We start from the raw sequence: 25,233 nt of genomic DNA on the forward strand, positions 1-25,233 counted from the left end.
ATTTATACTTTGCAAAGCTCTCTCTGGCCAAAGGATGGAGAATGGATTGGATGCTGTGGTCAAAATGTATCTGTCCTCTTACCTAATAAGCCTACCAGAGCTCATTCATTGACTCCCTTCCTCTGGAAGTTTTTCTTTTTTCTTTTCTTTTCTTTTCTTTTCTTTTCTTTTCTTTTCTTTTCTTTTCTTTTCTTTTCTTTTCTTTTCTTTTCTTTTCTTTTCTATATATCTTTATTGGTTTCAGAGAGGAAAAGAGAGAGAGAGATAGAAACATCAATGATGAGAGGGTCATTGATCAGCTGCCTCCTGCAGGCCCTTGAGTGGGGATCGAGCCTGCAACCCCGGCATGTGCCCTGACCGGGAATCGAACCCCGATCGCCTGGATCCTAGGTCGATGCTCAACCGCTGAGCCACGCCCGGCCGGGCTGGGAGTTTTTCTTGAGCACTTACTCTGCTTCAGGCCTTGTACTCTGTGTTAGTTAGGAGATTAGTGAATTCTCTTCTTGTGCTGGGATTCTGGGAGTCATGACCACAAATAGCTGTCACACTTTGCCAAAGCTGCACCATAAAAAGGACAGACGTGCTGTGTGGGGGAGCTCAAAACAGGATCAGGCATGATTTCTGGCTGGAGGCGGGCTTCGGGAGGGCTTCTTAATGGTGGCATCTGACCTGAATCTTGATGGAACTAGGGTGTGGGGGGATTTCTCAGATTGCAGATGGCAGAGATGATAGGGACTGTATTCCAGGTGAAAGGTATTGTGTGAGCAGCTTTGGAGGTAGAAAGCAGAGGAGTATTGGGGAGAAACAGGGTCTGGGCCAGGCTGGAGAGAGGGGTGGGTGGGGTGGGGGACTGGCAGCCAACCCTGCAGCATGGCTTAATGTTGAAGAGTGTGAGCTCTGGAGTCAGGCTGCCTGGATTTGGATCCTGGTTCTGTTGTTAATAGCTGTGTGTGATCATAGATATGTTCCTTAACCTCTCTGGGCCTTGGTTTCTTTATGTGTAAAATAAAGATAATAACAATACCTATCTTATGGGGTTGTTTTGAAGAGTAAACAAGCTATTAAATGTGACGTGGTAAGAATAGTGCCAGGACATGCTGCGTGCTCTCTAAGCATTAGCTATTGTTACCTTGGAGAGGCCTCAAATGCCACAATAAGGAACTGGGGTGTCTCTTGTGGGCAATGGGAGCTATGGATGGTTCATGAACAGGGAGACTATTGATTAAAAATTGAGCAGGAGCTGTGTACTGAGAGAGAGGTTTGAGAGGTGGTAGGCAAGATCCTGCTGTCCTGAAGGGGAGGAAAGGTGCATATTAAATGCCTGGGGTAAGGGTAGGGGTAGGGGCAAGGGGCTAGGCTGAGTCTGACTCCTGAAGGGGGACTTCACAGGCCCCTGAGGCCCATGAGGAGAGAGAATTTGGGGTAAAGAGCAGCCCCCCAGTTTGTTTCTGCCTAGCTTCTGGTAGTGTTGCAGGCTGATACTTGAAAGGGTAGAATACGAACAGTGGGCGGGAGCTCCACCCCTGCAGCCCAGGACCCGCCTTGTGGGTGCAGCTTCGCTGCGGAGCCCAGCACCCAGCCCAAAGTGCTCTTCTGCAAAGGCTGGCAGGCCTGCTGCAGCTCAAGCTCCTGCACTGGTAGGGAGCCCCCTACACCCACCTCAGCTCTCCTCCGCCTTGCACCCTGGCCTTTGCCAAGTGGGAGCTGAGGAGTGGCTCCTTAACCCTTTCACCAGGCAAGAGCCCCCTCAACCCTGTGCCTACCCAAAAGAGACCATTACCTGGGCCCAGCCACACCCATCTCCCCCCTCTCCCCAGGCATCACTAGACCTCCCTCTTAATTCCCTCTCCTGTTCGCCCACCTCCGTGCTCCTCACCATGCCCTCTGGGCTCAGGGCGTCTGGGCTGTGTCGCCACCTGGGTTCCCTGGTAGCCTGGTTGCCATGGCACCATGGGAGCAGGTCTGGTGGAACAACAGCTCTGGGTAACCAGGGCAGGCAAGGCCTAGGGCCCAGCTCTTACCACTCTTCAGCCTTGAGACCCTTGTCTCCCTCCCCCAGCCGAGCAGAGGAGGCCATGAGGAGAAAAAGGAAGCTGCCCCGCAGGGCAGCTCTTTACCTGTGAGGATGCTGGATGGGAGGCACCTCCCACTGTCTCTGAGCCCTGTGCCCGGGCAGCCAGGGAACCCTGGAAACTGTCCAGGCCCAAGTCCAGGCCTCTAAGGGCAGGGCTGGGGCTGCAGGGAACAGGACTGGGCAGGGAGGGGAGAGTTTGGATGCCCAGGATGCCAGGAGTGGGCCTCGGGCCTGGGGACAGGGCTGATCTGAGGTGGTGCTGGGGATCAGGCAGGGAAGGAAACCACAGCACAGGTTGTGTGGGGGAACAGAGCCAGGAGGGAATGGAGCTTTGAGGGGAAGAGGCCTGGGGGGAGGGGGGAGCTATAAGGGAAATGGCCCATCAAGGGAAGGTGGATTTGGAGGCGGACCTATTAGGACAGGATTATCAGAAAAAAATCAGACTTGGGTCAAGACCGGGAGGAAACTAGTCTGGAGACAAGTCTGTAAGGGGATGTGGCCATGAGGGGACCAGGCAGTGAAGGATGAATAGGACTGCAGACAAAACTGAGAAGACCAAGCCTCAAGTGTAGAGGATGGAGCTGGGAGGGGATAGGGTCTGGGGGGGGGGTGCAGAGGGCTGGGGGCGGGGTGCAGAGGGCACTGGAGGATGGGGCTGGGAGGGGTGAGGCTGACGTGGCATGAAGATCGGGCTGTAGGGCAAAGGGACCTGAAGGCAAGGGACCATGAGGGCAGCGAGGAGACAGCTTGGGGGGTAGGATTCCTTTCTGGCCTTGGAGTATTGGGGTCCCTGTAACTGTGAGGAAGCTGAGGGGGATGGGGTTTCGGAAGGGATTTGGTCCACATACTCAGTCTGGCCCAGCAGGCGTCCTTTGTTCCCACATCCTGGCTTATCTTATCTAATCCCCACAGTGTGGAGGGTGATGCCCCAGGCAGTGACCTGAGCACAGCGGTTGATAGTCCTGGGAGCCAACCCCCCTACCGGCTGAGCCAGCTGCCCCCCAGCAGCAGCCATATGGGGGGTCCCCCTGCTGGGGTGGGCCTTCCCTGGGCTCAGCGGGCTCGCCTCCAGCCAGCCAGTGTTGCCCTGAGGAAGCAGGAGGAGGAGGAGATTAAGCGCTCCAAGGCCCTGTCGGACAGCTACGAACTCTCCACGGACCTGCAGGACAAGAAGGTACAGGGGAGATGGCTGTGGTTGGGGGTAGGAGTAGAGATGGGGGTATGCGGGAACTGGGGGGGATTGGGACGTGGCACTTGAGGGTGGTCTGCATAGTCGGCTAGTGAGGCTGGAATGGGAGAAGACTGGCTCCAGGACCCTTCACCCTATGGGGACTCATTCACCACTGATCCAAGTCTCACTTCCCTCAGCAAACGCGATTCAGCTCTATACTGGGCACTGGAGGTGCAAAAATGAATGAGACCTGGACCCCGTCCTCAAAAATCTCAGTTTAATGGGAGAAACACACACTTAAGTTGACAATTTCAGAAGAGTGTGCTACAGTATATCACAAGATATTGTTTAGCTAAAGGGGAGGGCACAAAATACTAAGTATAGAAAAATAACTGGAAGGATATATACCAAAATTTTGATTGTGGTTATGCCTAGGTGTTGGGACTTTAAGTGAACCAAATTTTTTCCCTTCCTTCTTTCCTCCCCTCTCTCCCCTTCCACACCCTCCTTCCCTCTCTTACCCTCTCTCCCTCTCCTTCCTTCCTCACCTCCTTCTTGCTCTCAATTTCATTCTTTCTTTTTTCACTTTTATTGAATTCATTGGAGTTACATTAGTTAATAAAATTATATAGGTTTCAAGTGCACAATTCTAAAATATATCACCTGTATACTGTATTGTGTGTTCACCACCCCAAGTCAAGTCTCCTTCCATCACTATTTATCCCCCCTATACCCTCTTCCACCTCCCCCCACCCGCCCCCTTCCCCTCTGGTAATCACCAGACTGTTGTCTGTGTCTGAATTTTTTGGTTTTGTTTTTTGCTTAATTCCTTCACTTCTTTCTTTCTTTCTTAAAAAAAAAATTTTTTTATTTCAGGGAGAGGGAGAGAGAGATAGAAACATCAATGATGAGAGAGTCATTGATCGACTGCCTCTTGCACGCCCCCCACTGGGGATCGAGCCCCAACCCTGGCATGTGCCCTGACCAGGAATCAAGCTGTGACCTCCTGGATCATAGGTCGTCGCTCAACCACTGAGCCATGGCAGTCAGGCACCTTCCTTCCTTCCTTCCTTCCTTCCTTCCTTCCTCCCTCCCTCCCTTCCTTCCTTCCTTCCTTCCTTCCTTGTCTGTTTTTTCTAACTTTCTTGGAATACTGACTGTCTACTTCTCATAAATAATAAAAGAAAACCACAATCCAGTCCAGTGTGACAAGTGCTGTCCGAGATTAGAAAGAAAAGACAGTACTGAGAGCGAGGCCTGGCGCATTCAGGTGGCTGTAAACCGTTAGCGGTTACTCGGTGGTAGTGTGGTTGAGGTCCAGGGAGGTGAGGCCGTAGTGAGTGTCTGACCTTGTTCCCCTCGCCCCTCCCTGCCAGGTGGAAATGCTGGAGAGGAAGTATGGGGGCTCCTTCCTGAGCCGGAGGGCTGCCAGGACCATCCAGACGGCCTTCCGCCAGTACCGCATGAACAAGAACTTTGAGCGGCTCCGCAGCTCAGCTTCGGAAAGCCGCATGTCCCGACGCATCATCCTTTCCAACATGCGGATGCAGTTTTCCTTTGAGGAATACGAGAAAGCACAGAACCCCGCGTACTTCGAGGGCAAGCCTGCCTCGCTGGACGAGGGTGCCATGGCCGGTGTCCGGAGCCACCGGCTTGACCGGGGGCTCCCATATGGAGGCTCCTGTGGAGGGGGCATCGATGGTGGGGGAAGCTCTGTCACCACATCGGGAGAATTTTCCAATGACATCACAGAGCTCGAGGACTCCTTCTCCAAACAGGTCAGCATCCCTGAAAAGGGCCTTCCTGCCCCATCCCTATGCTCTGGTTACTCCTATGATTTTTTACCTAAAAGGTGTTGCCCGACAAACACTTAAGCTCCCATGAGTAGGGACTGTGAGAACAGTGAGAAAGAATTGGCAAGACAAAAAATTATATTGTTAAAATCTGGGTGTATGGAATACATAAGAAAATTGAAGTTCTCACTCTTTGGAACTTGATCAACTATCAAATTAAGGCCTAACTAACAGGCGATGAGCCCCTGGTGTGTGCACCACATAGTAGCCTGTGAGATAGGGGTCCAACTTTACAGAGGAGGCGACTGAGACCCTGAAAGCTGAAGTGACTTTTCCAAAATGGATTGGAACTCAGCTCTGTGTTTCCAGAGCCCATGCCCTTTCACTTACACCACAGAGCTCCCCCTATGCTGGGCGCGATGGGGGAGACGGGTGAACCGCCAGGTTCCCTGTTCTCAAAGATCTCCCAGATCAGTAGCTCTCAAGGATCTAATGGCCGACACATGTGTGTGTGACTGTCTCCCGAAATAGAGGTGTGCTCAGAGCCATGAGAAAGGATCACATATAGTAACCTGAGAACCCAGAAGAAGGAGAAGAAACTTTCTGGGAGGACCAGGGAAGGTTTCTTTGTCAAGATTTTGCAAGTTAGAGCTAGTTGGCAGGGTGTTGCTTGCATAGACATTTCATCAGCAAAAGCTTGGAAGGGTGGGAATGTAGCAGGCACTGATAGTGGGGCATCATTCTAGGCTTGGGTATGTCAGCACAGCTGCTCGGGTGCAGATTCCAGTCCTGCCACTTCCCAGCTATGTGACCTTGGGCAAACTGTTTAACCTTACTGGAACATGATGAATAAAATGGAGATAGCCCTAGCTAGTTTGGCTCAGTGGCCTGTGGACTGAAGGGTCCTGGGTTCAGTTCCAGCCAAGGGCATGTACCTCGGTTGTAGGCTCGATCCCCGGCCCTGGTCAGGGCCTGTGCGGGAGGCAACCAATCGATGTGTCTCTCTCACATCGATGTTTCTCCTCCTCTCTCTCTCTCTCCCTTCCACTCTCTCTAAAAAGCAATGGGAAAAATATCCTCAGGTCAGAATTAAAAAGAATAATGATAAAATGGAGATAAAACTTTCCTTTTAGAGTTGTTTTGGAGATTCAGTTCAGCTGGGTAATGTATAGAAAAACACCTAGTATGTGGTCGGTACTAAGCACATGTTAGTTTCCTCCTTAAAGCCAAGAAGGTAAATTGTTGAATGAATGAATGAATGAATGAATGAAGCTTTATAAGAGAAGAAATCACTCTGCCTAACTTCTGTGATCTGGCCCTGCCATCAGCCTAGACATGCCTCCCTGAAGCTTGTGAAGGGGTATGTGGGGTGAGAGGTAGAGGGGAGGAAAGAAGTATTAAAGAAAAATCTAAATCATTCATCTATTCACTCATACAACCAACATTAGTTGAACATCTCTTCTGCATCAAGAAATGTGTTGAGCTGAGTTAGAAAGAGAGAAACTGGGCCTGGAACTATCCTTCAAGGGGGAGTAGAGGGAAGAAGCTCAGAGTTTGGTAGAGAGATCAAAGAACCAGGCCTAGGCCCAGCTCTCAGTGCTATCCAAGTCTGATGAGGAAGTGTATTAGTTATCTATTGCCGCATAACAAATGACTCCAAAAGTTAGTAGCTTAAAACTATATTTAAAGAGTGAGCTGAAACAACAAACATTTATTATCTCTGAGGGCCAGGTATCTGGGAGTGGCTTGGCTGGTGGTTCTGGCTCAAGGTCTCTCATGAGCCTGTAATCAAGCTGTAAGGTGGGATGGCAATCTCAGAAGACTTGACTGGGGCTGACAAGTCTGCTTCCAAGCTCAGTCGCTTGGCTCTTGGCAGGAGGATTCATGTTGTCACTACATGGGCCTCTCCATAGGACTGCTTATGCCATGGCTTCCCGTAGAGCAAAGGGTCTGAGAGAGAGAAAGCACAAGCAAGCGAAAGCTCTCAGGACAGAAGCTGTAGTCTTTCATAACCTAATCTTATCTTAAGAAGTGATATCTTATCACTTCTGCCATATGCTACCAGTCCCACAGAATGGCTCCTGGGAGTTATTTTATATATTGCAGAGAGCCTGTGGAGGTGGGGGAGGGGAATCCCTTTTCTTGGCTGACCCATCGAGAAGGAAGTTACCCTTATTCCCTTTCCCTCCTCCCTCATTCTCATCCTTCTTCCATCGCCACCAACCTTCCCTTCATATTCCTTTTCTTTTTCTCCCTTTCCCTCCTCCCCTTTCTCTCCAAACACAGGTAAAGTCTTTGGCTGAATCCATCGACGAGGCCTTGAACTGCCACCCATCGGGGCCCATGTCTGAGGAGGCAGGGTCAGCCCAACTGGAGAAACGAGAGTCAAAGGAGCAGCAAGAGGACAGCTCAGCCACATCCTTCAGTGACCTTCCCCTCTACTTGGATGACCCAGTTCCCCCACCATCCCCTGAACGACTGCCCAGCACAGAGCCCCCACCCCAGGGCCGGCCTGAGTTCTGGGCACCAGCCCCTCTCCCGCCAGTTCCTCCACCAGGGCCACCAGGGACCCGGGAAGATGGTAGCCGTGAGGAAGGCCCTCGAAGGGGGCCTGGGTGCTTGGAGTGTCGGGATTTCCGGCTGCGAGCTGCTCACCTTCCCCTGCTCACCATTGAGCCTCCTAGTGACAGCTCTGTGGACCTGAGTGACCGCTCAGATCGCGGCTCTGTCCACCGCCAGCTGGTGTATGAGGCTGATGGCTGTAGCCCCCATGGGACCCTGAAGCACAAAGGGCCACCAGGCAGGGCCCCGATCCCACATCGCCACTACCCAGCCCCAGAGGGCCCAGCCCCAGCCCCACCAGGGCCCCTGCCACCAGCCCCCAACAGTGGCACTGGGCCCAGTGGTGTGGCTGGGGCTCGGAGGATGGGGAAGTGCGAGGCAGCAGGCGAGAACTCTGATGGTGGAGATAATGAGAGCCTTGAGAGCTCCAGCAATTCCAACGAGACCATCAACTGCAGCTCTGGCTCCTCTTCGAGGGACAGCCTGAGGGAGCCTCCAGCCACTGGCCTGTGCAAGCAGACTTACCAGCGAGAGACGAGGCACAGCTGGGACTCTCCAGCCTTCAACAATGATGTGGTGCAGAGGCGGCATTACAGAATCGGCCTCAACCTCTTCAATAAGTATGTGCTTCCCATTTCTGCCCCCCTTGCTCCTTCCTACCCTGCCACTAGGCGCTTTGACCCCTGGGGCTGAACTCCAAGCACTAATTTGCTTCTGCCAGCTTCTCATTTTGTGGATGTTGTTTCTCCCCAGCCGTTCAGTAAAGAGGATTGGCAACAGGGTGGCAGAGTAGAAATTCCCCCAACACACCCATAAGAGGTGCTGCTAGTCCTAGCACTGCCTCTGGCTGACTGTGTGATCTTGGGTGAGATGCTCCCCTCTCGGAGCCCCAGTTCACTATATATAGAATGGATTCTGATCCTGGGGTCCCCAACCTCCCTTTTTGGTGGGGAGCAAATGTGGTATATAAAGAGCTCTGTTCTGAGAAACAGGAGACTTGGACCCTATCCTCACTTTGGCCAGACTCGCTGTGTAGCTCTGGGCAAAGTGGGTTCCTTCCTTGGGCTTCAGTGTTTCCATCTATCAACTAGCAGGATGTGTATGTTTGAGGTATTGGGGGCAGGGTGGAGTGCTGGACTAGTCAGTAACCAGGACCAAGCTCTTTCTAGATGCCTGGTCCTGGGCCAGGTGCTTAGGAGTGGGGTGGGAGTGTGACATTTGATTTGAAAATAGAAAATAAATGCCTTACATCTGTAGCCTATCAGACACTGCCATCTATGTTTAGTTCTCAGAATAACTCAGCAAGGTGGGTGGTAGTGTCCCTATTTTATAGACAAGGAACTGAGGCATGGAGAAGTAAAGGGAACTGTCCCGAGTCATGCAAGGTAAGCGATGGGCCTGAGGCTCCAGTCGCACCAAAGTCTCTTCCAAATTTTAGCCTCGTGGGGTCTTAAGGCTCTGGGATTCTGAATATGGGATAGCTCAACCCAGATTTGGCCTAGTGGAAAGTAGGGAGCGCCTCGTCTATGGAAACGCTCAGAGGCTGGGTGATACCTGTATAGGTGGGATGTGAGATAAAGAACAAAGTCACCTCTTCACTTCTTTCCTACTTTGAGGGTCTGGGACTTGGAAAGAAGGGCTTAGCCTGAAGCTCAGGCCCTCTCCCAGGACTCCTCAGTGCCTGCTGGGAAAATCAAAGCTCTTGGCACAGAGTAGGCTCTCACTAAATCTCAGTTTTCTTTCCATTGTAGTGGCTCCAGTGAAGGAGGAAGTTGGGTTGAGGATGCCTTGGAATTTTGAAACTGTGAAATAAGAAAGTGGCTTCCTCTGCTTGGGCCTCAGTTTTCTGAAGGGACTGGACCAAATTATGTATTTGACTTCCTTGGTTCTCTGAGATCAGTTTTGGGCCCAAAATTAGTTCAGGCAATGGGACAGAGGGCAGAGGACAGTCATCTCACCTACCTCCCCTCTTTCTACAGGAAACCAGAGAAGGGTATCCAGTATCTGATCGAGCGGGGCTTCCTGTCAGACACACCGGTGGGAGTGGCTCACTTCATCCTGGAACGGAAAGGCCTCAGCCGGCAGATGATAGGGGAATTCCTAGGGAACCGGCAGAAGCAGTTCAACAGAGACGTGTTGGAGTGAGGACCCCAGGATGGGGCAGGCTGGGCCAGGGATTCCTGGAAAAGGAGGGCAGGAGGAAGGGAGGGGGCAGCCTGTCCTTTCTGCTCAGATAAACTTGCTCCCATACCCCTCTGCACCAAAGAGGTCTGATCTCTCTTGGCCCAATTCCCAAAGTCTTCTGGGTGGCCCCAGGTAAGGCATGCTTATCCTATGGCCTTCCTTGGGCCTCAGTTTTCCCATCTCTGAAATGAGTGGGTAATGGAAAGGACTCTTAGTAACCATGTGTCTGGACCGGATTTTCTAGGGTGGATTCAATTTCAAATGCTCTGTCCTCATCTGTACTTACTTGGGCCATGGGTCCATATTTTGTGGACATCTGTCAGTGGAGGAGTTTGTCCATTTGAGCAGGTCAGGGTGGGTCAGAGGTTTTCTGCAGAGGAATTGAGAGTGCCACACCCCCTCCTTTGTTCCTCAGCTGTGTAGTGGATGAGATGGATTTCTCCTCCATGGATTTGGATGATGCACTCCGGAAGTTCCAGTCCCATATCCGGGTTCAGGGTGAGGCCCAGAAAGTGGAGCGACTCATCGAAGCCTTCAGGTGCGCCAGCTTCCCACTGCTGAAGCTGCCTTTCCCTATTTCGGGGGGGAACATAGTGTGTCTTCAGATCACCTCTCTGAGCCTCACACTTTCCTCATCAGAAAATGGCACTTATAAATCTTATCTTGCAAGACAGTTAAGCTGTGAGGATCAGACGTAATGCACATAAAGTATCTAGCTTTGTATCTGGGACATGGGCCTCCAATAAGTGATGACGATGACATCAGCAACAGTAGCTAATGTTCGTTAAGCACTTACCAGGTATCAGGTGCTGAGCTGGGCACTTTACATGATTATTTTGCCGAATACTCACAACAACCCTATAAGGTAGGTGTTTGTATTATTATTTCCATTTTGCAGATGAGAAATTGGAAGTTTAGAGAGGTTAAGTAACTTGTCCAGAGTCATGCAGTGAGTAAGCAGTGGAACCAGGATTTGAACTCAAATATGTCTGACTCCATGTCCCTTAAACTCTTTTTTTAATCCTCACCCAAGGATATGTTTTTAGAGTGAGAGGAAGGGAGAAAGAAAGAGAGAGATATTGATGTGAGAAACATTAATCAATCTGTTGTTTCCTGTATGCTCCCCGACTGGGGATCGAACTCGCAACCTGGGCATGTGCCCTGACCGGGAATTGAAACTGTGAACTTCAGTGTTCGGGACAACGATCCGACCAACTGACCACACTGGCCAGAGCATGACTCTTCTTTTTTTTTTTAATTGATTTCCAGAGAGGAAGAGAGAGAGAGAGAGATAGAAACATCAATGATGAGAGAGTCATTGATCGGCTGCCTCCTGCACGTCCCCTGCTGGGGATCAAGCCTCCAACCCGGGCATGTGCCCTGACCGGGAGTCGAACTGCGATCTCCTGGATCATAGGTCGATGCTCAACCAGTGAGCCATGCTGGCCAGGCTATAACAGAGCATGACTTTTAACTCTTATCCTCTCCTATGAGTGCTGTGGGGATTAGGCAGACCTGGGTTTAAATCCTGGCCCCACAACTTTGGGAGTATTTAGCTGAGAACTTGTTTCCCATAATGGGAGCATTTGCTTTGCAGTCAGAAAGATCTAGATTTTCATCCTGGCGTCCCCATTTACCAGCTCTATTACTTTGGGCAAGTTACCTTATCACTTGGGGTCTCAGTCACTTCATCTGTAAAATGGGGCTGTAATAGCTACCTTGCAGGACTGTGATAGGATTACATAAGACATATACATAAATCCTCTGGCAGAGTTCAGTAGAAGTTAGTGATTGCGAATTTTGCATGCTAGTCTTGGCGAAACTGAAGGAAAAAGACAGATCCAAAGGGCTTGGGAGTGCTTCTCGAAGGAGAGGGTCGGTGGTGCCAAACTGGGAGGATGGTGGGTCGGTGGAGATTACTGGTGCCTGACCCTGGCCCTGACCCCTCCTGCCCTGCAGCCAGCGGTACTGTGTGTGTAACCCTGCCCTCGTGCGCCAGTTCCGGAACCCAGACACCATCTTCATCCTTGCTTTTGCCATCATCCTCCTCAATACTGACATGTACAGTCCCAGCGTCAAGGCTGAACGCAAGATGAAGCTAGATGACTTCATCAAGAACCTGAGAGGTGACCCCACACGTCCCTATCAGCTTTTCCTGTCCTTCCTCTGGGAAGGGGAAGGGGAAGAGGCAGGGTGGAGGGTGGGGTAGGAAAGGCTCCCTGGAAATTAACCTGTGATGTTCTCACTTTCTGCTAGGACTGGGTGTTCCTGGGGCATTCGCTTATTAATTCATTCACTCGTTTGTCCATCTATTCATTCCCTCACTGAATATTGACTGAGCAGGTCCTAGACAAGAGAAAGAAAAGGCCTGACTCTTACAGAGCTTATACTATTCCACCCAATCATTCATGTGTCTGTTCAGTCATCACTCCCTCCTTTTCTCTCTTCATTTGTGCCCATAAATACTTACTTAATTATTAGTACCCTTTCCTCTCTTTATGCATTTATTTTTTAACTCAACTATTCAGCCAGTCAGTTGACACAAACCGAGTTTCTCATGTGTGTTAGGAGCTATGATGGGTGCTAAGGACAGTGGAAGGGTGTCTGCCATAGTTCTTGCCCCAAGAGAGCTCCCTGTGTGTGGGAGAGACTGACTTATAATACCAGAGACACAACACAAGGCAGAAAGTGAACGGTGATGTCAGACCATGATGTCAGGCAGGCCAAAAGGACTATCAGTGCTCAGAGGAGGGAGAGCCCACCTCCAAAGCCATCCCTGGAGGAAGCAGTATTCATTTTAAGGTGGATCTTGAAGGCACAGATAAAGTAGGGCTTACCTGGTAGTAAGAATAACAAAGGCACAGAAGTAGGAAAATGCGAAGTTGTTTGGAAATCAGTCGAGATGGGGTAGATGATCCAGTTGGAAAGGTCAGTTGGAAACAATATGCGAGGGCCTTGAGTGCCAGATTAAAGGTGTCGCCTTGACCTTTTTTCTTGTTTTATTGTATTGATGTCAGGCCTGCTTCTCACCAAAGAGCAACCTCCTAAAAATGGCACAGATGTTACGATTACTGAAACAGAAACCAAAGAAGGAAATAGAATTGCAGAAAAGCAAGCAGACAAGACAAATTTGCTGACCTTCAGGGTTTGCACAGTCGATGAGCTTAAGCACCCTGACAGCTGAGGTCGAAAGGCAGTGTGATGAAGGATGTTTCTTTAGCACCTGTCCAAGGAGGAGGCATGGCATTTCCAAAGGAGAAGACATTTTCTCCAACAGAAGGTTTAGAGAGGAGTGAGTGGGTTTGCTTAGCAGACAGTCAGGAGTGGAGAAGGATGGTAGACGGGAGGAGGGAGGCAGATCAGAGGCCATCTGGAGCTATCTCCCAGAATCCTGTCATTAGTCATTCATTCGTTCATTCATTCATTTCATTCATTCTCTCCCCTCCCCCCCACATGTATATGTATGTTTATATGTTTTTTACGTGTGTGTATATATGTGTATCTTTCCCTTTCCACTTATTAAGTGGAATAAACAAATGAAAGGAATACCTGCTCACTCCTGAACTTTTGGAAATATAGAAAATTAGCGTATTTCTTTTAATCACCCAAAATTCTGCCCCCTGGAGGCAATCATGGTTGACATTTTGGGGTGTTCTAGTCTTTTTTGCTAGCTTATATACCTTTTCATAAAGTAAGGATCATATATCCAATTTATCCCGCTCTTTTCACTTAACTTGCTACAGGAATTTTCTTATGCTTTTTGTAAATGTCAGGTTCTTAATAGCTATAAATTATTTTATTAAACAGATGTACTCACCTTTACTTAGCTATTCCTCTACTGTTAGAACTTAGGTTGTTTCAAAAATTTCCCCAGTAGCACTTGTACATATGTCTTTGTACATATTTCTGAGTAGTTCCTTAGGGCAGATTCCTAGAAGAGGAATCGCTGAATATTTAGGTTCTTCCCAAATTACCTTCCATAGTTATGTTAACACATGTGCCCACTTCTTTGCACTCTTACTAACACTGGATATTATTTAACATTATTTTTGCTAGTTCGAAAGGCAAAAAAAAGTATCTGATTGTTTTAATCACAGTGTGATCTGAGTTGTTTAGACAAAATCTTCACACTGGGAGGAAAGCAACTGACTATCTGGGTGAAAGATGCCTTTCCTGGCTTATCCTAACAGAGGGGTCGAGGGTGCCTACTCCTTCTAGTCCTGGCCATTGTTGTGGCCCAGGCCTGCATGTGGGGTGCTGTGGAGAACCCCTGCCACCCATTCCCAACATTTATGCCATATATCTCTTTGTTACTTCCCCCACCCAGGGGTTGACAATGGTGAAGACATCCCTCGAGACCTCCTGGTGGGCATCTACCAGCGAATCCAGGGCCGTGAACTTCGGACCAATGATGACCATGTGTCCCAGGTGCAAGCTGTGGAGCGCATGATTGTGGGCAAGAAGCCGGTAAGTGACTTGTGAAGCTTCAGAAGAGACAGGGTTTGGGTCAGCTTCTGCCACCAAGTGGAGTCAGTGCTGCTCTCTGAGCCCTAGGCCCACCTCACTTGCCGAACAGAGTGGGTGCTAATGCATTCCTTGGGGGTCACAGCGCACACTGAGTGAGACACTCTATGGGGATGCATCTAGCACACTGTGAGGCACACAGTGGGTGCTGTGTAAATCTTAGCCTCCTTCCCACCTTTGGTTTTGCCTATGCATCCCAAGTAAGGAGCCAAGCCAATAGTTGATAACCAAAGTCAAGAACATACTCTAGTCTTTTAGTCAACAAACTTTGACAGATGCCTTTCCACAGAGCCCAGCATTTCACTGGGCACCAGGAATGCAGATATGAATCAGACGTGGTGGTCTCTGTCCCTGGGGGCACTCACAGAACCTGGGGAGGGGAGTGTCAGACAAAGACAATATTCTGCTTTACAGTTAGTTTAAGGGATCACAGAGGAGGGAGAGGTCATTTTCAGTCCATGGAAAACAGGAATGGCTTCTTGGAAGAGATGACACTGGAACGTGTCCAAGTGACAATAATATGCATCAGAGGTAAATGTCCTCTTGTAGTCAGTGTTAAGGTGCCTAAAGCTGCCGTGCTGGTCTTGCTGACACCTATTTCTTCACGCCTGTCTAGGTCCTGTCTCTTCCTCACCGTCGACTGGTTTGCTGCTGCCAGCTCTATGAGGTGCCAGATCCAAACCGCCCCCAGAGGCTAGGGTTGCATCAGAGGGAGGTCTTCCTCTTCAATGACCTCCTCGTGGTAAGAGCACTGTGAGGGAGGAGATGGAGAGGAGGTGGTGAGCTGGGCTCCCGTGAGCTGGGCTCCCGTGAGCTGTGAACCATGTTAACATCAGTGGTGGAGATATGGTGGATGAGGTGTTCTGCCATGTGATCTGTGCAGTCTTGGATAAGGTGTAGGCCACCCCTGCCCTCTTTTACCTCCTGGATCCATTTGGAGGTAGTGACAGCCACATGGGGGCAGAAAATATGAGGAACAGGAGAGATGATAGGCTCACAGCCTGGGAAGTGATAGGAAATGTCCTGGTCCACGTCAGTAGCCTGGAGGGCTGGGTAGAGGGAGGTGACCCTGTGACCCTGGGGTCAGTCTGGAACCTTCAGGTGGTCAGGGTGCTTGAAGTGGTTCTTAAAACCGAGCTTGTGCCTGGCCGGTGTGGCTCAGCGGTTGAGCATCAACCTATGATCCAGGAGATCATGGTTCGATTCCCGGTCAGGGCACATGCCTGGGTTGCAGGCTCGATCCCCCAGTGGGGGCGTGCAAGAGGCAGCTTATCAATGACTCTCATCATTGATGTTTCTATCTCTCTCTCCCTTTCCCTTCCTCTCTCTGAAATCAATAAAATATATTTAAAAACAAAACAGAAATAAAACGAGCTCATCGCCATGCTGACCTGCATGTTTCAGAGCTGGGACTCTGAGGACTCTACAGGTGGGAAGGGAATTTCAGGGTCTCCTGCCCAGCATCTTACTCAGGGCCCCCTGCTTGTGTGACTGTGAGGACAGAAGGCTGCTAAAATCTGTCTCCCAATGGGTTTCCTCCGATTGTCACTCAACCCTTGGGATCACAGAGAACAAGTTCTCTCTCTGCTCAGGGATTTGAGGACAGTGACTTGTGCCCCTTGATCTTTCCTCCTTTAGAGCAGGTCTCTCAATTTGGCACTATTGACATTTGAGGCAGGATAATTTTTTGTTTTGAGTGCCGTTCTGTGCATTGTAGGATATTTAGCAGCAGCCTGGTCTCTACCTACTAGATGTCTGTCGCACTTTTCAACCAAAAATGTCTCCAGACATTGCTAAATGTCCCCTGGGGGAAAAAGTCACTCCCAGTTGAGAATCACTGCTTTAGATGAAGCCCCTTCAGTGCTCTCTCTGGGCCTTAATTTCCTACTCTGTGAAATGGGGCTGCTCCCTATCACATAGGTTGTCCTAAGGATGAAATAAGAGGTCAGATGTGGAATAGCCTAACCCAGAGGAGTGCCTGGCCCATATAGTTGTTGAGTAAATGTTTCAACATTCGCCATGCACTGACCCCTGTGTGTGTCCAGCCCCATGCTAGGCACTGAGTACACAGAGATGACTGAGACTCAGTCCTTGTTTTTTGGGGAGCTCACAGTCTGAAGGACTAAAAAAATATTTTGCCTAACTACACTGTAACCCTCCTAAAATCAAATAATTTGCTTTAAAACTTTTCTTAATCCTTACCTAAGGATATGTTTTTATTGATTTTAGAGATAAAGGAAGGGAGAGAGAGGGAGAGAGAGAGAGAGAAAGAATGAAACATCAATGTGAGAGAGAAATATTGATTGGTTGCTTCCTGTATACCTGACTAGGGATGGAACCCACAACCTTTTGGTGTATGGGACAACTCTCCAACCACCTTGCCAGGGCCAAATAATTTGCTTTTAAATGCAAATTACAGACTGCTCTACTTGCAGACTGTCTGAGGTGTTCATAACCTATGCTAGTTGGGTCCAGAGTGTCCAAGTACTTGATAAAGACCTTGGGTTGTTGAGAGGAAGACATTAACTGCATACATTGGTTCAGCGGAGATTACCATTGTGTGCTGGGACCCTTGAGGGTGGGTGAGATGCATGAAAACCAGACTCCCGCCTCCTCTGGTACGGCAGGGGGCGATCACACACTCAGAGCACACTCTTCAAGCCTGATTATGGTGAAAAGCACTGAACCAGCACTCTGGGAGGTGGGGGTGGATCTGTGTGGGGTGTTAGGACAGGCTTCCTGGGGGGGGCATTCAGTTACTTCCTGTGAAAACTATAAACGCCTGTTTGTGCATAGTCATTACTTCAGGGACTTGCATTTTCTCCTGTTGTGCTCCTCAAGCTTCAGCTCTCCCCAATTTGTGGGTATGTGTGTTTGTGTGTGTATATATGTCTGTGAGTGGCAGTGGGAGGAGAGGGAGGTGATGAGAAATAGGTGCCATTTGGAAATTCCCCACCCCAAACCCTGCCTCTTGTCTTTTTCCCACCCTGTGAAAGGTCACCAAAATTTTCCAGAAGAAGAAGATCTTGGTGACGTACAGCTTCCGTCAGTCTTTTCCCCTAGTGGAAATGCACATGCAGCTCTTCCAGAATTCATGTGAGTCCCTTCTTGGATCCCATCATCCCAAGAGTCTATGCCATGGCCCCCGTGCTCATCCTTCATCCACACCAACCTCCAGTTTGGGGAGTCATTTATAACTGGGCTAAGGTCACCTACTTGGTCCCAGGATGTAGGGCAGGCCAAGGTGAAGTATGGTTTGGGTCTGTGCCTGGGGAGCTCATGGTCCCACAGTGTGTATGTTTTCTGGTGGGCCGAAGAGATGGTAATAACACTGCTCTTTGAAGGACTGAGCCAGAGGAGCTTTGTTGGGTGGCATTCTGGGCAGAAAAAGCAATGTGAGTGGAGGTAGAGGTGTAAAGGAAGGGGTCCCAGAGGGCAGCCAGAGTTCGGTTTGTTGCTACATCCCAGAGTAGAGGGAGTAATAGGTCTATGACTCCCAGGAGGCTTTTGGGGATAAAGGAGAGCCACTGAAGATGCTTGAGCAAAGAAGAGGCTCAATCAGAGTTGACATTAGAAATATATTTTGCATATGAACCACCTTGCTTCAGTTCTGACAGAGGGGCCCCGCCTCCCGTTGCCCCACAGATTACCAGTTTGGAATTAAGTTACTGTCTGCAGTACCTGGTGGGGAGCGAAAAGTCCTCATCATCTTCAACGCCCCCAGCCTCCAGGATAGGCTGCGCTTCACGTCTGACTTGCGTGAGTCCATCGCTGAGGTGCAGGAGATGGAGAAATACCGCGTGGAGTGTGAGTAGCCCCACCGTGTCTCCTTCCCCCCATCCTGACACGGTGCCTTGGGGACACGAAGAATCCTGTCCTTTAAAAGTCTCAGAGCTGAGGGTTAGCTTGCCCAACCTTCCTACCCTCATTCCAGGAACCCTTCAGCCTCTGCTTGAATACCTTCAGTGACAAGGGGCTCATTACCTGTCAGCCTTTGATTATTATTCCAAGGCCTAATTATGAGCAACTCTTCTTTCTAACGAAAAGCATCAGGGAGATGAATCTGGGTATTGGAGGTGGCCTCTAGTTTCAGATCCCAGGTATGCTACTTATTATCTGGGTAAGCTGGACCAACTTGACTCTCTGAGTCTCAATTTCTTCCTACGTAAATCTGGATAATGAAATCTCCTTTATAGGATTGAGGAGATTCAATGAGATAAGGCCAACATAGTGCCCTCCGTGCTAGTAGGACATTCGTGTTGAACATCCTAGGTGGCCAGCAAATGTCATTGTCCTTCCCACCCACTCCTCTCCTCTCCCCACATGACAGTTTCTTGGCTGAGTCCTGGCAGCCCATCCTCCCAGCCCCCAGCGAGCGCACCAAGTCATTTTGATCATATATGATGGGAAATAGTGATTACAATTCATCCTTCTCAATGCTGTCCAAGTTTTTTCTATTATAGACTAAGCAGTTACAGTTAAGTAACATAGTGTTAAGGAGAAAGAGGGGGAGGGGGGACAGAAGAGGTGGCTGACAGCTCCTCCGCCAGACCTTCACAGTTCCAGGGTCCACTCTACTCCTCAGCAAAGCAGGTCCCGCATTTTCGTTCACCAGATCCTTGACATTCAGGGAGAGGGGCAAGCGTGCCAAGATGAGGGGAGGGGGATAGATGGCCCCGTGACCTCCGCAGGGTGGTGAGGGTATAAGGAGGCCGAAGAGCACAGGCTCTGGACTCAGGCAGACCTGCCTCCAGATTGTCGGCTCCCCCGTTTGCAGCTGTATGGCCCTGGGCAAGCTCTGTGACTTCTCGAATTCTCAGCTTCTTCCTCTGAAAAATGTGGATGATAACACTGGCCTCGGAACTCTTGTGAGGATTGAGAGAGAGCTAGGGCGCACAGCACCCAGCGTACTGCGGCACATACTAGAGGGCGCAGTTCCCGTCCATTTCCTGCTCCTGCCCTTCCAGGAGCTCTCTGCTCTGGAGCAAAGTATCTGAGAGCTGAGCGGGCTCTGGAACGATTGCCCTTTGCCATAGTCTAGCGGGGCATTCGTGCCCCTACTGTGAGCCAGCCACTGTGAAGCTGTTTTGAAGGGCAGGGCCGGATTAGGAGACCAAACTGAGGGTGGGCAGCGGCAGGGGAAAGCAAGAGAGGCAAGAGGAGGCAGGGCAGGCATTGAGAGAGGAAGCCAGAGGAGATGGTGTGAGGAGGGGCTGGGCTGCAGGGGCTTTAGGAGATGTAGCTGAGAGTGGGGACGTGCTGGAGGTCCAAGGGGCAAAGCCAGAGCCCTGGAGACAGGGTGGAAAGGCCCATAGAGGCCTGGGGTCAATCAGGTGTCCTCTCACTCCTGTTCCTGACCTTGGATCCCTGTCTCCTCCCCCTGCCACCCAGCGGAGCTAGAGAAGCAGAAAGGTATGATGCGGCCAAATGCTTCACAGCCCGGAGGGGCCAAGGACTCAGTGAATGGCACGCTGGCCCGCAGCAGCCTGGAGGACACCTACGGAGCCGGTGATGGGCTCAAAAGGGGCGCGCTCAGCAGTTCCCTGCGAGACCTCTCAGATGCAGGCAAGCCTCCTGGGCCCCTGCCCTAGCTGGGGAGACGTGGGACCCGGTGTCCTCTTTGCCTCCTTGCACTGACTGGCTGCCTTCCCTGCACCTGCCACACACGCAGCCCCCTGCCTTCATCCAGAACCCGGGGTGCTGCGCTGCAGGGGCCCCCGGAGCCAGGTCAGAACAGGTGGAGCCCAGGGTTGGGGCCAGGGCATGAAGCGGGGCCACAGTCTTCGCCCCTCTCTGTGGCTCCACCTCCTCTCTCTTCTATTTCTCCCGCTCCAGCTCTCCTCCTCCATCTCTTCCTCCTCTTGCTCCTCCTTCTACAGCTCTCCTCCTCCCCCCCCTTCAGCGGGGGAAAGGGAATAGGGGTGTCCGTCCCCGGGAGGGGCCCAGGCTGGCGCCCAGCTCAAGAGCCCAGCGGAGTGGGGAGGGGGGCTGCCACTCTGACGTTGGGCTCCTTGCTTGTGGGCGCAGGGAAGCGGGGGCGGCGTAACAGCGTGGGATCGCTGGACAGCACCATCGAAGTAAGTGCCAGCTCCTGCCCAACTCGTCTCTGCATGAGCCCAGCCCTGCCCTGCGTGGACCCCCGAGGAGGAGGGGCCCTGTTGCTCCGCCCTCTTCCCTGCTGGGAACCCTGCGGCTACCTCTCCCAGCCAACCACTCTCTCCATCTGTCCTCAACTCTTGTCTGTCTTCACTCTGCCTGTCTCTCAGTCTGTCTTCCGCTCTCCCGAGCCCCCCCGTCAACCCCTGGGCCACTCTGAGTAGTGAAGCCCTTGGAGTTGGGCCTCGAGGAGCTGTTGCCTCCAAGTCCTGCTCTTGGAGCCTGGGCGAGTCACTCTGTCTCTCTGGGCCTAACATTCTGCCTGCCTGCAAAATGGGGGTGAGGAGGAGGGACCGCTAATTTGTCTTCTCCCAGCTGAGGCTCAGATGAGATAGTGGATGTGACAGCACAGCTCTGCGAGCTGGGGAGCTTCATGCACAAGTACAGGACTGTTTTCATGATGCTGTGGGGCTTCCCGTCTCCCCAGCTCTAGCCTTCAGGGCCTGGGGGGGAGCTTAGGTTTGGGGATTTAGGATGTCCAGGCTGGCCTGACTCCCCCCCCTCCCCCTTCCAGGGGTCCGTTATTAGCAGTCCACGCCCTCACCAGAGGATGCCACCTCCGCCCCCACCCCCGCCGCCAGAGGAGTACAAGAGCCAGAGGCCGGTGTCCAACTCCTCATCCTTCCTGGGCTCCCTATTTGGAAGCAAGCGGGGCAAGGGGCCCTTCCAGATGCCACCGCAACCAACAGGCCAGGCCTCTGCCTCCTCTTCATCTGCTTCTTCCACCCACCACCACCACCACCACCACCACCATGGTCACAGCCACGGTGGCCTGGGGGCTCTGCCCGATGGGCAGTCCAAGCTCCAGGCCCTGCATGCCCAGTATTGCCAAGGACCAGGCCCTGCTCCGCCACCCTACCTTCCACCCCAGCAACCCCCTCTCCCCCCACCTCCTCAGCAGCCCCCACCCCTGCCTCAACTGGGTTCCATTCCACCACCTCCCGCCTCAGCCCCACCTGTGGGGCCGCATCGCCACTTCCACGCCCATGGCCCAGTTCCAGGCCCCCAACACTATACCTTGGGCCGGCCGGGCAGAGCTCCCAGACGGGGCGCTGGAGGACACCCTCAGTTTGCTCCACATGGCCGCCACCCCCTGCACCAGCCCACATCCCCATTGCCCCTGTACAGTCCTGCCCCCCAGCACCCTCCGGCTCACAAACAGGGCCCCAAGCACTTCATCTTCAGCCACCACCCACAGATGATGCCAGCAGCAGGGGCCTCTGGGGGGCCAGGATCCCGGCCACCAGGGGGCTCCTACTCCCACCCCCACCACCCCCAGTCACCATTGTCACCACACTCACCCATCCCACCGCACCCCTCCTACCCACCCCTACCCCCACCCTCACCCCATACCCCGCACTCGCCCCTGCCGCCCACCTCCCCCCATGGCCCACTGCACGCCTCTGGGCCCCCTGGCACAGCCAACCAACCCACTGGAAACCCTAAGGCCAAGCCAAGTCGGATCAGCACCGTGGTCTGATGAATGGAGAGCGTGAGCTGGGGCCCAGGGAGGTCTGGGGACTCCACAGGCGAGGGGCCTTGCACCCTCTCAGCTTCCTCAGTTTTCCCAAAATATATATACACATAGAAATGTCCTCCTCCCCACTTCCTCCCTACCTCGGCACCCCTCCTCTAACCCCCAACAGTTGCCATGGGGTTTCCTCCCAGATTCGAGGATCCTTGCCACTTGAAACCTGGACACAGCTCGAGCCCTGGGGAGTGTTGAGGACCTTTGGGGGAGCCTCATCCTCTTTTTCCTCTGCTCATCCTCCCTGCCTCCAGGTCTAGCTGGGTGGCCTCAGACCTCCCGGCCAGTGTGAGCTTCCTGTGGGCTCTGGCCGGTTTGGAAGGGCAGGTGTCAGGAAGGGTGAAGGCAAAGGCTTCCCCAGGGCGCCCCCGGCCACGAGTGGCTAGGAGGGAGCTCCGTAGAGTTGTGGCCAGACCTTCGGGCTCGGCTCTCTCTCTGACCTCAGGGCCTGGCTCCACATTTTCATGTGTCTCTCCGCCTGCCAGAGACATAGACTGTCCTCGCACTGGGTGGGTGGGCCCCCACTTATGCTGCCCCCAGATGAGGCAGTGCTGCCCTTGCAAAGCCAGTCCCCACCCCAGCCCAGACCCCTCAGCTTCAGGACCTTGCCTCTCCTTGCAACGTTGTTGTCCTGATCAAAGTCCAGACAGGTTGGGGGGGGGCTCAGGTCTGGGATGAGAAGGGCACTGCCCTCCTTCACCCATATTGCATGCCCTCCCCTTACACCTCCCCTACCTACAACGGAAGACAATGCACTTTACAGATGTTACCCACACACACCTCGCTGGGGCAGGGCACCCAGCATCAGCCCTGGGGAAAGAGGCTCCCAGAGGGCCACCATGAGCCCAAGATGTCCCTCCCAAGGGAAAGATTGAAGCCATCAGAGCAGGGGCTGGGAGCCAAGATGCCTGAGTCCTTCTGTCCATCAAAATCTCTGCTGCCTCTCCAGCCCCTTTACAGCCCTGTTTATTTATTATAAATATATTTTTTACAAACTCCAGCTCCTCTTCTTGCCCCGTATTTCCAGCTCCTTTCTCAGCTCCTGCCTCCCTCTCCCCTCTCCACCATGGGCTGCAGTAAGGACAGACAGACCTGGCTGGCTGAAGGGCCAGGGACCGTGGGGCCTGGGCTCAGGGGAGGGCGGCGGCGGGAGGGGCTGTATGGACAGGAGCTGGGGCTCAGGCATTGTCTTTTTTCCTCCTTGTATATAAGAATGTATATTTGATGCCTCATAAAAGACCTTGTGCTCACCTCCGGCCTCTGCCTCCTCCTTATGCCCCCTCCCCCACAGTGCAGCCCATAGAGAGAGAGGCCTTAGCCCTGGGAGGTGAGGGTCTAATGGAGAAGCTCAGGAAACTGGGTGGGTGACATGCTTTGATTGGGTAGGAGGTTAGGGTGAGGGAGGTTTTCCTCTCTCATTTAATGGTCTGCATGAGAGAGTAACAAGCTCTGGGCAGTGGAGTTGGTCCAGTTCAAATGCTGGGGGGTTTTCTTGCTAGGTATGTGCACTTGGGAAACATACCCTCTCTCAGTGAGTGTCTCAGTTTAAAACGAGGTGATGAGCCATTGCCACACAGAGGTAACAAATGTCAAGCAGCCAGCGTGGAGTAGGTGCTCAGCAAGTTAGTTCCCTTCTCTTCCTTTCACTGGCTGGATACTTACCTTTCCTGTGGCAGGAATCCTCTCCCCTCCCCACAGCTGCCTGCATCTCTGTCCTTGAGCAGAGTAGTGACTTGGGCGAGGAAGCCAGGGGCTAGATACGTTAGAAGAGCTCTGTGTATATACTTAGAATGTGAGATAACAAATAGCTGGGCTCCCTTTGGTTTACCGAGGAGGGAACAGGCCCAGACAGGGAAGGACCTTTCCCAAGGCCACAGACAGTTCTCCAAACAGCCTCCCTATGAAATGGACACGTGTCCAGCAACTGCTTATGTCCTGGGCCTCGGCACAGCCCAGGAGGAATGGGGCAAAGCAATGGCTCTTGGTTTGGGTCAGCAGGGTCCCCGGAGATAGCAGTCAGTAAATATTTTTGGTTCCTTTTTAGGTGCCTGGAATGGCTTCTAAGAGGGCATGGTTTGGATGACCCTACTCTTTAGCGTCGTGAACCAATACCTGTTTTCTTCCTCATATGCACATTTAAACAAAAGCAGCAGTTGAGGCCATCTAAGCATTTAATGCCTCCCAGAGGACCAGACAGACCTAAGTGTTTGCAGAGCTTAGACCCAGAGGGTTAGGAATTCAGTCCAATCAGCCCTTTTTTGTTTCTTCCCTGGTACACCAAGCTGCACTTGTCCCCCTCTTCTCCCACCTTCAATTTGATGCTGGCTTGTCTTTCCAAAGCTCAGTTTTAGCACTCAAATCCTGGCTCACTCACAGACTTGACTGTTGCTTTTGACAAGTCACCTAGCCCATCAGAGCTTGGTGTTTTACCTGTAAAATAGGGACAATAATCTCACAGGGCAATTGTTAATAGATACATGTGAAATGCCTACCTCCTGCCAGACACAGTGAGCTGTTTTCGGCCACCTACAGAAACAAGCGTAAACTCCTTGTCTTGATGTTGGAGGTTCTCCACCACTTGGCCCCAGCCGATCTCTAGTCCTAACTCTCATTCCTCGCCCACATTTTGGACATCCATTCACTGTTCCCTGAAAAGGCCTGCATGTAATTTACAAACTCAGTACAGTTGACTCTTGAACAACACAGGTTTGAACTGAACGGGTCCATTTATATGCGGATTTCTTTTTTTTTTTTCTATTTTTTCCCTCCCTCACCCGAGGATATTTTTTCCATTGCTTTTCAGAGAGTGTATGGGAGAGAGAGAGAAATATCAATGTGAGAGAGACACATCAATTGGTTGCCTTCCACGTGTTCCCCAACCAGGGCTGACCAGGGCTGAGGATCGAGCCTGCAACTGAAGTACGTGCCCTTGGCCAGAATCAAACCTGGGACCCTTCAGTCTATGGGCTGATGCTCTAACCACTGAGCAAAACCGGCCAGGGCTACATGAGGATTTCTGATCTGCAGTGGGTCAGCACCCTTACTCCTCCCCCCCCATTGTTCAAGGGTTAACTGCAATTTATTTCATTTTATTATTTTGTTATTAGTGTTTGCCCTGTAGATTATGACTAACATCTTACTAATGAAGTTAGTTGAATTTAATACCAACTTAGTTTTATTTATTTTTAAAAATATGTCTTTATTGACTTCCGAGAGAGAGGAAGGGAGAGGGAGAGACAGA

At 51.7% G+C, this 25,233-nt stretch overlaps 1 protein-coding gene across 2 annotated transcripts in view; it reads left to right on the forward strand.

Annotated features, from left to right (window-relative positions):
• IQSEC2 (IQ motif and Sec7 domain ArfGEF 2) overlaps nt 1–23,242 on the forward strand; it is a 77,833-nt gene extending 54,591 nt beyond the window's left edge. For both annotated transcript variants that reach the window (XM_087829546.1, XM_087829547.1), the window contains 13 exons: nt 2,987–3,248; nt 4,622–5,023; nt 7,325–8,220; nt 9,580–9,741; nt 10,200–10,322; nt 11,744–11,910; nt 14,112–14,251; nt 14,925–15,050; nt 17,305–17,404; nt 17,954–18,115; nt 19,700–19,873; nt 20,336–20,385; nt 20,979–23,242. In XM_087829546.1, coding sequence (XP_087685672.1) covers nt 2,987–3,248; nt 4,622–5,023; nt 7,325–8,220; nt 9,580–9,741; nt 10,200–10,322; nt 11,744–11,910; nt 14,112–14,251; nt 14,925–15,050; nt 17,305–17,404; nt 17,954–18,115; nt 19,700–19,873; nt 20,336–20,385; nt 20,979–21,944 — 3,730 coding nt within the window. In that variant the 3' untranslated portion in view covers nt 21,945–23,242. The remainder of the gene's footprint in view (nt 1–2,986; nt 3,249–4,621; nt 5,024–7,324; nt 8,221–9,579; nt 9,742–10,199; nt 10,323–11,743; nt 11,911–14,111; nt 14,252–14,924; nt 15,051–17,304; nt 17,405–17,953; nt 18,116–19,699; nt 19,874–20,335; nt 20,386–20,978) is intronic.
• The last annotated feature ends 1,991 nt before the right edge of the window (nt 23,243–25,233 follow it).

Source organism: Miniopterus natalensis, chromosome X (genome assembly GCF_054644295.1).
Source record: "Miniopterus natalensis isolate mMinNat1 chromosome X, mMinNat1.hap1, whole genome shotgun sequence".
Classification (NCBI taxonomy): domain Eukaryota; kingdom Metazoa; phylum Chordata; class Mammalia; order Chiroptera; family Miniopteridae; genus Miniopterus; species Miniopterus natalensis.